The sequence below is a fragment of the Eucyclogobius newberryi genome, unplaced genomic scaffold (genome assembly GCF_026437365.1).
Source record: "Eucyclogobius newberryi isolate DKJ021-1_F unplaced genomic scaffold, fEucNew1.0.hap1 SCAF_4, whole genome shotgun sequence".
Classification (NCBI taxonomy): Eukaryota; Metazoa; Chordata; class Actinopteri; order Gobiiformes; family Gobiidae; genus Eucyclogobius; species Eucyclogobius newberryi.
In genome coordinates, this window is record NW_027316056.1 from 29206597 (window position 1) to 29222560 (window position 15964).

The window sequence follows — 15964 nt, forward strand, 5'->3', positions numbered from 1 at the left end:
TCACTCCAGAATAGCTCACTCCTCCTTTCTGTTTGTCATGAAAAAAACCAAAAAAAAAACCATCATCATCTTAATGAAATAATTAATGGTTGACTAAAACATCATTGACGGATTAATTGACGGATTAATTGACTAAATGACAGACAGCCCTAAAATCAAGATTGATTCATTTGAGGGGGAACAAATTAACGATTACTCTTTAAATATTTGGTCATGCCGCCCAGCCCTTTTATACAGACGTTATATTTATGTAATGTAAGGAAATGTAGAGTTATTCGTAAAACACACTTATTTGTATTTATATTCCTTTGCTATGATTCCCACTTACCAATCAACAAAGTTTAATTTAGAAGTTGCAGAATAGTATATTTTTGACTCAAGTAAATAGTAAATATATTTAGGTAGGTGAAATTACAGGTGCAGAAGTGTTTTTATAGTTGTGGGGCCACAGCCTGAAAGGAAAGGCTTTAAACTGTGTTTCTGGAACCACAAGCAGGTTCAGGTTTAAAATGTGTGTTAATGACTTTTTTGTAGTGCTTCTACCTCCGTTCATAAGTAGTGCTGCGTGCAACTGATTACGTTTTAGTAGTCCATTAATCAGCTTTTATTTTTGTAATTATTAGTTGAACTATTATTTCATTGTCCACTTGAGACTTTTAAAAATCAGATCAAGATATAAACATGCAGACTGACCTCCTGATTCAAATACTGACAGTTATTTATCTGTAAATATATCACTATAAACATATTTGGCTCTCCCCGCTCACTCGTCCCTGGCCGCACACCTTGAAGCACACAAATAACATTTCCCAAGGTGACCAGGGTTTTTTCACCTCAATGAAGTGCGAGTAGCCCACATGGCGTTTCTCCCTCAGCTTATTGAGATGGTTTTTAACATCTGCTGCTGGCTTGTTATTTATGTTAGCCAATCTAAATGTTTTTAGATGTATAATTAATGCACGTCTCCGGCATGCACAGGCATGCACAAGTACACCCACCAGCACACCCACCATTTCGCCGGGTCATGTTTGGCGTAGGTGAGGCTCTTCTTTGATCAGTATCATCATTAATAGCAACCATCGAAAGAAAGCCATGAAACTATAATAGTACAAAGGAGCGAGAAAAGTTGTCTTTGAACAACAAGCTGCACTTACGGTATCAGCAGCTACAGGGCTTTTTATGAACTTATGTACAGAGTGAGTCTGTTATGTTCTGATGGTCGTAAGTCTAAAAGTATACTTTTAATGTAATTATGATCAAGTTTTCCAGGTTGATCTGTTGTTTTTGTTCTGTGTTGGTATTCAAAACATGGCATAGCTTCACTGTTAAAACATATATGTAGCTACTGCGTCATTAGCTTTTTCTATATTGGTTGGGATTGGGAATTATTTTTGGTACTTCAGTGTGGAGGTAATCCTAATGAGCCATATATATTACAAACTTTTTTTCTCCTTTCAGTGGTATTTTTAATACGACAACAAAGCTGACACAAAAAGCATACAAAATGCTTGCAACTAAAACACAAACTCGCTTCATCTTCTCTACTGAGAGAAGATGAAGCGGTGCCACATGCTTGCGGTGACCAATATAAAACATTGGCAGAGCGAGAGAGTGGGCACCAGTTCAAATTATATTATTAAGTGGTCAATTGTAAATGTCCAGCTGGTAAAGAGTGCTGTACCCAGAACGACCAGCTGAAAATGGAAATGAACACAATAAGGTGCAAATGGACACAGCCTGAGCTGGCGAGTGGAAAGAGAGTAGCTGCTACAAAGACGGAAAACATGCATCACCACAAATGCATCTGTTTGAGTCCAAGCCGGTTCTCATATTGTTCTAGATCAAGTCGGAGAAGAAGCTGAGAATGAACTAAACGGCTTTCACAGCAGCGATGGTAGAAATCCTGTTGAATCCGAGAATTAAGATGATTAGTGTGTAAAACAAACGCTACATGTGAAATCCTATATGTGTAGTTATAGACGTTGTAAACATTTGCATCCGGTTATGATGACGGTGGATGAACGTGTTTTAAAGTATTTTGTCAGCGCAGGTTTATGCATGAGCTGGTATATGGAGCCGGGCCATGTCCAGGGCCAAAGACATACTAATGACATGGACTCCAGTGGTGTGTTTTACCAGCTCAACTGCTCTCATTAGATGAGAACCTCTGTGTAGCGGCGCTCGCCTCATTAATGAAGCACAGCGACGCTCTGTAGCCGCTGGAGCCGCTCCGCCTCTCGCTCCAGCGCATACACCTAGGTCAAAGAGACTGGATGTGTGGGAGGACTCGGGGCTATGTACACACCAAACATACATCCTACTCACCGCACTGTCCTTCTGTAAAGTCCCTCTCCTTTGCCCTTGCGCTCATGCATATATGCGCTCCAGCCCTCTGAAGAATAACGGCAGTGTGAATACAAAGTGCACCTGACCTGGATGCACGTGGGCCCGCTCCTCCCAACTCCTCCATCTCCTCGCTCTCACACAGACGCGCGGATACGACTGCGAGTGTGTGTGTCTGCGTGTGGCGCGGGGCCCCTCCTGATCGTAGCTGCTCCATAATTAACAGTGATCAGATTTGTTTTGTGGCATAAATGGTGCATGTGTAGAACATTAGGCCTGGCAAGTCTCATTTCACATTCAGCTCAAGGGCTCGGCAGCAGACGGGTCACGAGCTTCGGGGAGCACCATCACAAGGCTCGCTCCATATGCTGCTGCCTGCCGCATCCTCACCAGCAAGGGCCGCCGGTGCCAGACGAGCTCCCACAAGAACCTAATCGTGTTCAGTAATTACCGAGACCGGCTTTTTCTTCCTCCTTTTTTCTTTCCCTTCTCACAGCTTCCTCACACCATTTTTCCCCCTCCCGCCCGTATTTGCACCTGCATATACCCGCCGCAATCGCATCTTTATCCCCGCTCACTCAAGATACCATTTTTTTCCATTTTACTGCGTTGATATGTTTATTTACTTTCCAGTTTCGCGCAGGATTAAAATCGCCGGGTGATGCCGTGAGACGAAAACTATACCCACTCTCACTTCACTTAATTTCTAAATTGCTTGATGCCGAAGAAGCCAGTCCATTCTCCTGACTGGCTGGAAAATTATAAATAATTGTAACAGATGTGCCAATATGGCCGGCCTCCAATAAACGAGGCCCCAGATAATTTGACCGGCCCACTTTGACAGGCCAATTTAATAAAACATGAACAAAATCTTCCTCACTAATAATTTATCATCCCCTCTCCTCCCCTTTGGTTAAAGTTGATTACCCTGGCAGTTAACAAGGTCACGCCCAGATGCCAGCTTTCTGATAATGCAATAAGGACTTGCTGGTCTAAAAAGGTGATGACATCCAGTGCGTTCTACCTGTTCTGTTGGTGAAGATGGACGCTTGTGGAGGCCTCAGTTTGTCAGTATATTATCAAATGCTGATGATATAAGCAGGTGGAAATAAAGTTTTGTCTCACGCTGTTTTTGAAATTACTTTTGAAAGAACAGAATAGTGTAAATATATGTGCAAAAAAATATTCAAGTGACGTTTGGCAAGGTGCAAATGTACTTTGGGTCTCAATAAGGAGTGGATATTTTTTTTTATGATACCCAGTTATTAATCGATACAGTGTCAACACTAGATACTCAAACACATAATTAGAATAGTTATGTTATGATAGGTATGTTATGAAAGTGTTTGTAATCTTCCGCAAACCAGGTAGTAAGGAAATGATTGTCTAACTTCATTGTTGCTTTGAAAATATTATAAAGTATAAAAAATTGCATTTTAAAACTATTATTAAGGCATCAATATTGGTTTAGAGTATTGAGCCTTTTCCTTGCTATCAAAATTATGTTTGACATTTGAGCGGCAACACATACTCACATTTAAGTTACTAGTAAAAGTAAAATGGGTCCCTACATACAGACTCTCACATACTACCATTACTACCACTTGTAGAGTTGTACCATTTTTACTACTGAGACCATTGTTTCTATTACACTAATACAAAGTATATATAGTATATAAATGTTTGAAAATTAGAGGAAAACAATGGGTAAAAGTGCTAGTTCTAGTTACCAAGAGCATAGTTTACTACAGGAACAATCTAAAACAACCAATAGCCTCCAGTCACTGCTCTCTCCTTAACTCTTTATCTTTTATCTTCCACAGGCCGCTCTGTCTGAGTCTTCCCTGAGATGTAGCCACAGCTCGGAGCAGGTGCCCACTCACGAGTTTGACCCAGGAGCAGAGGAGAGGACCCTCGGACACTCTTCCAGCAGATCTGTCACAAGACACAAGGTAGGTCAACCCCACGCTTGGATCAAAACCATACAGGATATGAGGGTCAGTGGTGCAGAATAACTCATGTGATTTATCAGTCACTGTCTGGGCCCGTCTTTGTGCTGGAGTTTCCAACTCACACAGTATCAGTGCACAGGCCCCTCCCACTGGGAGCGGGCCGGCGTGGTGCTGCTGGTTTCACGCATGCCTTGGGCTCAGGCACTGGCTAATTTACTGCTTCAGCAGAACATTATGAACAAAACACAGGCGTTTGATCTACTCAGACTTCCACCCAGATGTGTGGCAGGACATGCTTCTGGAAGGCCTCACACACTCAGCCTTTATCTGTTCTTAAGTCGAAACAGAAAAGGAGGCAGCCTTTTTTAAGGGCTAACATGTGCAGCCATATTAAAGTCTAATACATCATAATTACACATTCATTGTGTAAACTGATTTTACCTTTACAAGTATTGCCATGCTACAGTCAATTGTCATTTAATTTCTATATTTTCCACATTGTATTTGATAAATGAATGACATTACAGCACTGTTGAGTATTTGTTATAAGCTTATGTTGTCAGCGCTCACCACAAACTTTTTGAAAATATTATGAACTAAAAACTTTATTATATTACGCTTACTCCCAATTCACTTAGTCTGGTGAAAGCCTGTTTTGAATGCACGCATACCCACTATATGTGTCTTGCAGTCTGCTTGTGTGTTCCAGTACAACGTTCCCATTCAACCTCAACCTTTCGCCGCACATGACACACAGCCACGGCCATAAAAGAGGCCCATTGATGACAGTGACCCTCTCTGGGCGATGGAGGGAGAGCGGAAGGGAATCTGCTGAAATGTTTCTTCTGTACTCTACTGCCAGTGACACTGACCTCTGAGTAAATAAGAGCTCTACCCCTCCTCACAGAAGGTTCTGTTTGCTCCGCTCCATCTGCATCGCACCCTCATGTTTACACAGCATTACGGGGTCCATGTACAGGTCAGGTCATCATCGTGGACCAGCTGCCGGGCCGAGTTACGCACCCGGCGGTGCGTCTTCTTCTCCCCATTGTGCTCTGTGTGTTTACTCAGTCAGGCCTGGCCACTAATAATGTCACAACATGTACACAAGCAGAAGGCGTTCATGTGTCTTCCTGACCTATGGGTGACAGGCAACCAACTGGACCAAAGACAACATCTGCAGGACGTCGCCATCATCTGTCACTGTCACGTTCTTTCTTTTGACGCAAAAAAACCCCATAATGCACAAAAAAATAATGCATTTGAATGTTAAGAAAAATGAAATTAGTTTTAGTTGTTGAACGTTTTATTATTTAAAAATATTCAATAGCTATACTTATTTATATTTTTCATTCTGTGCATCATTTCAGTTAAATAGTCTGTGCTGAAATGTGCCTGTAAAGGTCTTGGCAATTCCTCTCATTTTTACTCTTTACTTTGATTTTCACTATTTTCACCTCTGACACAACTCTTTCTACCTTGGCGTGGCACAAAGCACTGCAGGACGCACGTAACTGAAACCAAATTAATAGAATATTACATAATCTGTAAACTATATAAAATGTGCAATTAAATGCTGTTGTGTATTCCCAAATGTTTATCTTTTTAAAATTCAAACTATGTCAGATTGGTCATATTTGTTTTTAGTTTTTAGCAGAGGAATCCCCTTTGGCCCGGTACTTTCCCCCTTGTACATTTGGACAAGCCAAGTTGGCCTGCCACTCATCAAGAAATATGCAGCTCAATCTGCTAATTAGTGGCATGCAGTCATTAAAGCTGAGCACCAGCACATGGCTGGCACCATGTTCTGTGATAGCAGAAGGGCACGTCCGGTCACGGGAGTCGACTGTGACCCTCAGGCAAACGGTTTTCTGTGTTTTTAACAATACATGTATTGATAAAAATGGTACTGATCATGGCGACATCTTCAATCCAGCCAAAATGTCTTACTTCATTTGATTGATTAAGTGAATACGTGAGAATTTTATGATCAAATAATGTAAATATTTTAGGTGGAGGGCCTATCCACAAGTTTTAGACAGATTACATATCACCTAACATGAGTTACGATGAAACTAAAGGATAAAACTCACCAACGTTACTTTAGGTGCAGGTTCTGATGACTGAGAACATACGCTTTGGTTGTTTTTTTTGTTTCATTTGAACAGGCTCCATAAATACAGACTTGTAAACAAAGGAAATAGCCACACATCAGCTGCACTCCACCTTGGGCTTTAAACTATGTGCTCTTTAGAATTACATCATTATGTGAACACAACCTAAACAACAATTTTCACTGATTTAAAAGCAAAGGAAATATTTAGAAAGACGCAGAATATCCTCAGGCAGAATCAAAGCCGTGTCGCTTGATAACGTTGTATACACCGCTAACACCGCCGAAGCCTTTCTCATATGCAACTTGTTTTTTTGAGCAAACTCTGATGAAGTCACTTAGCCAAAGATTAGAGTGATTAACTTCAACTAAGAGACACTATGTTTTAGGATGATGAGCTCATTCTGGTTAACATTCCCATAATAGGCCCCTCATTCCATCATCCACTCCAGCCCAAGGACTGTTATGCATTTAGTCACATTGCATATTTTAGCCTGCCATCTGGTCAGCTCTGCTCAGGCACCGCAGGGGAGCACCTTTCCGCCCATATTCATATTCCACTAGCATATTGTTCCTTCTGCTTTTCCTCTCCAGCACTAAACCGCCGCCATGTTTATTTATTTCTTTATTTACTTCCACTGAGGAGGAACGGGTAGCAAACTGCAACTCCCCCTCTTATTCCGCCGCTCTTTCAGTTGTCCTATCAAGTGTAACCTGGAGGCCCCTAGTAGAGCAATTAGAGCGGCCTCCCTGCCCACCTCTTGTAATGAAGCCCAGCACATTGTGGAATCTATAGCCCCTTTAGTCTCCCCTAATGGGACATCATTATTGTCAAAGAAACAATGTAAATGGAAATGAACATACTCATTAGCCAGTCGTAGGGAGAAACCTTTGGCGCTCTCAGCTTGCAACACACATCCACGCACACAACAGCCTGTACCCCCTCCAGGTCGTAGCCAACACCGCTCCGGCTGCTTTATTCCTCGGGTATTATGTTGTTTGTGCGCGTTACAGAAGACGGCGTGTGTGTTGTGCTCAAGGTGAGGAGGGGAACGGAATGAGCGGAGATAATTCCACTATTGGCATTCGCTCAGTGTTTCTACAGATGTTAATTGTTGCATGGGTTGGTGCCCGAGTGTAACTGAAGTGCGCTCAAGTTCTCAGCGTGTTCTTCCTTGCTTACCTGTTTGCAGCGCTCCCGATCTCTGTCCCCAGCTGGCAGTGTGGAGCTGAGAGGAGGCAGCAGACAAGAAGCAGAGAAGAAGATCCAGGAGCTCGGGGAGCTGCTGCAGCTAAAGGTACTACTTATATAAACCACAGTTCATTACTCCTTTGTAAGTACTTTCAGAAACAGGATTTGTGTTGTTGTTGTTGGCTGAGGGTTTAGCACCCTTCCCTCACAGCAAGAAGATCCTGGATTAGATTTTTGGACAGTGAGACCTTTCTGTGTGGAGATTGACCAGTTTCCACTATGTCTCAGGGTCAGGAGAAGGGTCCTCGGGTCATTCACACTCTAGTCTAAAGCCCTTTTTTTTTTTTGTGAAGAGAACGATCAACCTTATTGTACAGTGAGTCGGACAGGGAGAAAGTATATCTTTACCATCGATCTTCCAGAGCCTAAAATGTGCTTTGCTGCCAGTGGCTGGTTGACTACAGAAAACAAATGTAAACTTTGCTCAAAGGGACATCTAAGTGTTACATAGATTATTATAACAACATTATATTTCAGATACAGCCCAGCTTGTGTAGAAAGACTAGTTTTGAAATTCTTTTCTGACACTTTTCCAGTTTTGATTTGTTGCCCTGTGTTTACTCGTGTGCGATTGCTGCCATTGCCACTGGTTCTTGGAGGTCCACACTATGATAACAGTCACTCTCTCCAAAGGTTCAATTGTGCTGCTGCTGACACTGCCTCAGTATGACCTTCCCCTAACAATGTGGAGAACACACGTGTCGTGCACTCGCCTACAGCACGTAGACCCTGTGCACGGGCTGTGGGTCAGGTGGACGCCATGGGATGTTCAACTCTCTTTAACCTTCAAAATAGTCTCAGCTTTTGTACAATTATTCTTTACATCCCATGCAGTGATTAAATGGTTAATTCTGTCTTCTTTTTTTTCAATTTCAATCTTCACCCTTGTCTTTCAGGCCACTCCGGTGACCATGTGATTATACAGAGGTCATCTCCCTTTTGAACACAATCCCGGGAACACTTAAGGCGTCATTTTCTTGTCAAATCTGAAGTGTCTGAATTACATCATTGGCAGACCCCCTCTTAAACGCTAATGCCCATCAAAGACTCCGAGGACACGCTTGGCTGTGTTAGTTAATAATGGCATTTACGTGTGTCTGCTGGTCGAGGCGAAGCTACGCATAGAACAACTGATGGAACATTCACTGTGCAATCTATGACTATATTTAATAAGGGCATTGGGCCAGGAACATGATTTAGTCGTCATCTTCTTTTCTATGATTTGATTTAAAGAAACTTGACCTCTATTAGTAACACTTAAGACCTCAGACCCCAATCCTAAAAGAAGATTAAGACATACCTAATTGTCCCTTAGTGGAAATGTGTCCCTGCCTCCAACATGCCTTTAGTGCGTGTTGTGGGTCGATTGCAGATGTAAACATTGAGAACAAGCAATACTCCACTCGTGACTGTGCATTGCAATCTTACTCACAAGAAATTCTGCATTTTTAGCAGTTTTGCCCTCATTTTGCCAGCACGGCTATGCTTTTAATTGCTTATACATCATGCATATTTAGCCTATAAAACCGGTATATGATAATATTTCAACATCAGAAACATAACTGGAGTTGTATCATGTTTTATCCACACATGATTTAATAATCCAGCGTGTATAGTCTGTCAAATTCCTTCTGTTAAGCTTATAAACTTGATAAATAGCTTTTTATCACAACTAGGAAGTATTTTCTTCTCACATTTTTATTTACACGGCAGGAAAAAACAAAGCTAAGAAACAGTTGGACGGAGTAATGGATCATTTAGGTATCTGTATTATTTTTAAGATAACATTTACGGACTTGGTTTTATTTCGAGTGGCCTGACCAGCCAAGACCACACGCTTATACATACTTACAATACTTTACAAAGATTTGTGGAATGTGGAATCATGTCCTTTCTCCTCGATTTCAAATGGCCATGATTGAGAGGTGGATCAACCGATCAGAGATACGCATGGTCCGTAGGGAGAAAAATACAGAGTATAGATTGAGAAACTGTGGATTTCTGCAAGTGAAGCATTAAACTCTTATGTATCTGAGTTAAATTAAAATATACATCTTGTTCTGGATGATAGAAGAATATTCAAGAGGAGAAGTCTACCACATTTTAGAGACAGGTGCTACAAATTCGTGGTTGTGTGAGTTTTCACAGACCCTTTATGGTCCGATTTCAGACCCTTCTGCATTGGAACAGTCTGTAGAAGGGACTGGACGATCAGGCATGCCTATTTGAGTCATTTTAATACTTAGAAAACTTCCTAATTCACCAAAAATGCTTTAGGTCTATACACTATTTTGCGCAGGATGATTTCACTTGACCACCTCTTTATTTACGTCTTTCCATCATACAGAGCACTTTTCTAACTGGATATACAACTCGTAAACAATTGACACATTGACCCTAACTGCAGCAGACAGTTGCCTCTTTAGCTTAGCTTTTTGTGTTGTTTTTTCCCCTCTTACTTCACGCAAACATTCGCTGTTGCTGTGTAATTATTTTTCAGCTTGAAAACCTCCACAGATGTGTACGCGGGCCAGGAAGGGGGCATATTGATCGGTGGGCAAGGGTCTGTGGCTTGATGACCAGAGCGGAGCAGCCCGGGGGGAACGCTATAAGGGAGCCTGGGAATCCATGATGTAGCTAATGCGCTGCCACTCGCGCACCCCTCCTTCTCTCCCATCACTCCGCTTCTCCCTTAGCTCCCGGTTCCACCAACGCCCCGCTCTGGTCCTTGTCATTAAAGTGTTGTTTTTGAGAGGTGCGTGAAGGGGCTCAGGATGCCTTGCAGGTGTCCGGTGTGAATAAACGGCACAGGGGGGGAAATCCATACTTGTCACATTGGCAGCTGCACGTGTGAGTGTGTCGGCCTTCTCCCGGGTGCGTGTGCGGCGCATGTTTGTGTGCCATCTCTGTTCTCTTTGTCCTTGTTAATAATAACAGGGCTGAGGGCTCGCATTTCCCTCTCTGCAGGGCAGCCGTGTCATATCAGCAGTAAACAAGCTCCTTCCCTTCAGAAAGCGCTCGACAACTCTCCCCAGCCCTGGCCACTCAAGCAGAAACCTGTCCTGCACTCTTCTCCTCTTCTCCTCGACCGCCTCTCTCCGTCTTCGTAATTCCTCTTTCCTTTTTTTCCGCACATTTCCATCCTCCTCTTTCTCCTTTAGTCTTTTTTTTCTTCTCACCTTTGTTTGTCCTGCCTGTTGAAACTGTTTTCTGCATCGCCCTCTCTGTTAAGGTCAGCGTGATGGGGAGGAGCGCTGTTGTACCCCTGACGAGGGAAGAAAAAAAAATCTATACGTCGTCTCCTCTCGGATCCCGCTTTGAAGCTGCTCGCCCAATCTTTGCCGCGTTTTTAATAGCTGTCAACAACATTGTCAGCAACAAAGCGCGCCCGGGTCGTCAACTCGGTAACTCCAGTAAGTGGGTTCAAGGATGCGAACGTGTCTCCTGTGTCGGTTTGTTTGATGGTTTGTGTCCTTTTTTTCGTCCGGCCATCTAAATATTAGACTTTAATGGTGTTTCTCGCTTGTCAAGAGGAAGAAGAAGAGACGGGTGCGCGTGTGTGTGGACTTTTGTCAGGCTCAGGTGCGCTAGCAATGTGCCAAATTAAAAAATACAAAAGCAGAAAGAACCCTTGTTTGGAGCTGGACAACTTTTTTTTACCCCGCGTTGTTTTGTTTGATGATTAAAAAGTAACTGCTTCTTACAGATTGAAGAGAATGAGGAGTTGAGGAAGGCGCACGATAACCGCCGCGAACGTCTGCGCCTCATTCAGAGCAACTGTAGGACGTTAAGAGACCAGCTAAAAGAACTGGAGAAGGCCAATGGCACGTAAGTACTGTGAACAATGGTGTTACACAAAGACACATGAACTATAGGGACGGTTAAGATGCATAACAGCTGCTATTTCCTCCAAATGTCGCTTAAAGTTTAGGCAGACAGGGACTGATTGAAAGTTTTAATTATTTGAATCACTGATGGAACATAAATAAACGTGTTTTCAGGATTAGGTCAGTCTGTGTTCTGTGCCCTTTGTTTATTATTTTATGTTAAAGGGATTACTACACTTTATATTCTGTCTGACTGGAGGTCAAGGTTTTGATATAATTTGCCGTTTTTTGGTGATGTTCAGCCCAGTTTACCGGCCCATTGTGGACATTACCATTACCAGCATTAACAATCACACTATGTACATGTTGCCACGAAATCAAATGAATCTATACTCATCAAATCAAGGATATCCACGTGTGTTAAGTATGAAGTGGATGAGTATATAATAAAGAAGGTTAAATTGTGTCCACAGTTATTAGAGTGAATACGTTTGGCCACTCATCACGGCGCTTCTTCGGTTCTGATGCAGCTCTGACAGAGACTGGCTCATAAGGATTTAAACAAACTTTATGTAAGAATTTTAGATTTCAGAAGCCATGACCTATGTGTCCCCAGATTTTTTGTCAGTTTTTACTAATAACGGCTGTAATGCTAAATTATTCGTAATTAAAAAACCTGCGGACATGATGTCTAATTTGTTTCTTATAATTTGGTATTTTTGTTTCTCCAATCAGAAAGCGAACTGAGCCTCACATGAGTCTCATTTGCTACTCTCTGCTCTGAATCCTCACCCACCAATCATGAATCAGTGCTAGTGCAGCCTCTGCAGCTCAGCAAGCCTTTAATTCTGGAGGTTCTCAGCTGAACATTCTGCCCATCCATTACTGAGAAGGAGAAAAACATGTGTGTGGCCTCTATCTGCAGGTTCACCGGCAACACAGGTGCAGTTCTGATCAGTTCATGTTTTAAAACAGTAAACACACAGGTTACATACGGTTCATTTAAATACTCTAACATACCCTAGTTCTTTACAGTACAGTATGTATCTGTTATTAGAACTACCCTAAGGTGTGAACTTTCACCCGAGTCACATTTCACATAATCGCTTAATTGGCCTTCATGAGTCATGGACTGTCTATTATCATACTCTGGGTCTAAAGATAAAGAAAACGGCTCTTTCTGAGCTGCGTCAGAGCCAAAGAAGCTGCTCGGATGAGTGGAGAAACTTATTTACTGTTTAACTGTCCTGTTGACAGAATTTAACTTAATTTCAACATGGAACTGACCTGAACGTTAGAGAGTTCATGTCGACACATTTTTATGAAGTTAATATTTCACCGTCCCACTTCAACGTTCAGTACATGCATCTTTGCACCGAGCACCATTCGTTGTGGTGCAATTCATCTTATTCCCTGACCCATGACTATATTTAACACCAATAACCCCACACACACAGGAAGTCAATGGCCTTTATTAATTTTGTAAGTGGCATCTTCAAATCCTGTGTGTTGCAGTTTTGATAATCTACTTTATTATACCCTTATCAAAACGGATAATAAAAGCCCCACTTTACAAGACCTGTGCACATTCTGGCCGCACCTTTTTTATAAATCCCTTGAGAAGAATACGTACCAAGTAACTCCAATCCAGCAGTCAAGTTTGCCTTACGTTAAAAGCCCGTGAAACTATATCCCCCCGAAACCGCTCGCAAAACAGTCTGAGGGTCTTACTCGCCTCCGCGTGTTGTCTGACAGGAGCCGAGCGCTGGATTTGGGTAAGTGGTAGGAATTTCACCACCTTTGAAAGAGCTCACGGGTTTTAAGCCCAGTCAATTTGGGCCATTTTGTGCCAAGCGGGTCCACGTCTCCTTCTCCCACGGCGTTCATTAGGATGTGAGAGCCGAAAATAGGAGGTGTCTGTGGTTCTGGGGAAGGGGAGGGCGAGGTGCAAGGTGTTTGAAAAGGCATGCGGCGGAGACTGAGAAGGTGGGGGGCGGCGGCGGGCGGGCGGGTGTGGTGGTGTGAAGGCCATTTCCTGCTCCAACCTGTTATCTTCAGCAGAAACCACAGGACGTTTGATCCGCAGCGAGAAATGTGTGGATACTGTCACGGCGATCACAAATGTTCGCTTTCTGTTACTTCACTTACGATATGAATCATTCACCATTGGGACTGTATTATTCTTCTTCTCAGTCCAGTTCCTATATGGCAAACAGACAAGGTGAATATATGTTTTAATGTAGTTTAAGTTCAAATAGACAAGTTAATGACTTAAAGGTGGGCTGTATATATAAAACATGGATTTGCTTTGGAAATATGCTAAATCGAAATATCAAATGTCCACTCTCAAAACTAGAAACTCTTAAAAGAAGCTTCTAAAATAGGGGTTAAAGGTTAAATATACACTCTTTTTGCTCACCTGTGACATTTGCTGCAATATTTACTGCTGTGTTTTGGCACATTGTTGTAAGTTTGCCAGAGAATCGTCATTGGGATAATAAATATACATACAATTTTGTCACCCTATAAGGACTAGATAATAACGATTAGAGTTTGGAAAAAGCCTATATCAAATACCACCGCAGCATCATTGGTTTGATTCCATCCCTTGACCATTTGCTGAATGTCTCTCCCCTCCCTCTCCCCATCTCCACAATTGTCCTGTCAAATAAAGCCTTCAGGCCTGAAATATCTTCAAAAAAGGGAGAGAAAATAAGGAAAATGTATCACAAAAATGCTGACATTGAAAAATAAATGTTTACTTACTAATAGAGTATAGATTATAGATGTATAAATAGTTACAAACCAGAGTCATCTTTTGTCACAATGAACATGTGTTCTTGAAAGACTGTGAACAATAGTTTTCTTTTTCAGTCTTTTTTCTACCAGAATAACCTTAAACGTTAGGTGTTTTTAAACTACACACCTCTCCTTTTAAGGCCATTTTAACACGTGTAACTTAAAGGTGAGTGTTCGGTGGCCACGCGGGAGCCGGCGTTGACCCTGTCAGATGTTTTCTCTTTGGGTTAATTAAAGAAAACAGCGGTGCAACGTGAGCCCGTGTGAAAGCGCTGGAAGTGAGGGGAGTATGTGCGGCGGCGGCGGGCTCCTCTCGGCTCTTGTCAGCTCAGCGCGGCTCAGCAGCATGTGTCTGAGGCAGTGGGAACAAAGAGTCAACACCCGCTGCATGTACCACTGCTGCTGTGTACTGTGTGTTTTAGCAGCTTATCAGGAAGTCTGTGGAAGTAGGGACTTGTCAAATGGAAGATCATAACCTTATAGCACCACTTAACAACCGCTCCATTCTCCTACAGCAGAACAACATTTACTGGATGTCTACTTTTGCTACTCTACTATATCAAACTAAATCTTAAACTAGGGGCACACTGATGCTGGTATCGGTTATGGAGTATCAGTTCCATGATAATGGTTCAGACAATGTCCTGGTTGGGCCTATAATTGGATGTAAAAAGACTATTTACTGTTTGATATTGGCCCAGAACATCTCGTAATGTTTGAACTTTTAGTCATACAAAGATGTTCAGTAGTTACTTCCAGGATGAATCTAAGATGAATAACAGACAGTTACATAACACTTGGATCCATTTCATCCACCCATTTTTGTTCACTGGGTTTTGTGAAGAAAAAACAACTGGTACACATTTTGCAGACACACCATGCATTTTTTACTTTAACATTAAAGAGTATTTGCCTTTTGGACCAGAAGATTTTCTGGAAGCGGTCTATGCTCTCGAGTGCAGAATATTGACTCAAAAAACACCACAATTTCACTGAGTCCGGCCATATTTGTGTTTCTTGTCTGGTTGGACGCATAATTGATGCAATTGGCAGCTTTGCCCTTTTCAGTCAAAGGCTCTCCATGGCACCAGCCAGTCACTCACTGTTATGATCCTTGTGTTCATTTGGCATCACGCCCCATCTCTAAATAGCAGCTAAGCCCACTGGGGTAATGCCAGCAAGAGCGGTAGACAATAGAAAATGACTTAAATACTCCCATTAGTGTGGGAAATCAGGAGTCTAACAAGTCAGTGGGGATTGGCGTCGAGTCTCATTGCATCTCTAGCTTGTTAGGGAGTTCCTCTGTAGCTTCCATGCTGTGATGCTGCCTTTCCCCCCGTTGTGCATGGTACACAAACATAGTATTAACCTCATCACCTATACTTTACTACCATACCAAACATTTTTTTCATTCCACTGCAAACTAACTTAAAATATGTTTGATTATTTTATTTTAATTGTAAATTGATGTAGCTTTGATTATATGCTTGTTTGTTTGTATGCATCATTTCATCCCCTAGGGCTGTTTGCCATTGGGATTTTCCTGGATATAACATTTTTATCACATTTGATGGTTCCTTCAGCATAGATTTTTGTCTGGCTCGGCCAATCTTGTGCCCCGCCCACAAAACAATCACTAGCCAATCACCGCTCACCTGAATATTTCATTATCTGAACA

General features: G+C 42.2%; 2 protein-coding genes across 2 annotated transcripts in view; both read left to right on the plus strand.

The window, feature by feature from the left end:
• The window catches only part of sh3gl2a (SH3 domain containing GRB2 like 2a, endophilin A1), a 364709-nt gene that overhangs the window by 221856 nt on the left and 126889 nt on the right, over window positions 1-15964 (plus strand). The window lies entirely within an intron of this gene.
• cntln (centlein, centrosomal protein) overlaps window positions 1-15964 on the plus strand; it is a 106713-nt gene that overhangs the window by 24763 nt on the left and 65986 nt on the right. The window contains exons 9-11 of the mRNA XM_072462861.1: window positions 4167-4295; window positions 7602-7706; window positions 11367-11488. Coding sequence (XP_072318962.1) covers window positions 4167-4295; window positions 7602-7706; window positions 11367-11488 — 356 coding nt within the window. The remainder of the gene's footprint in view (window positions 1-4166; window positions 4296-7601; window positions 7707-11366; window positions 11489-15964) is intronic.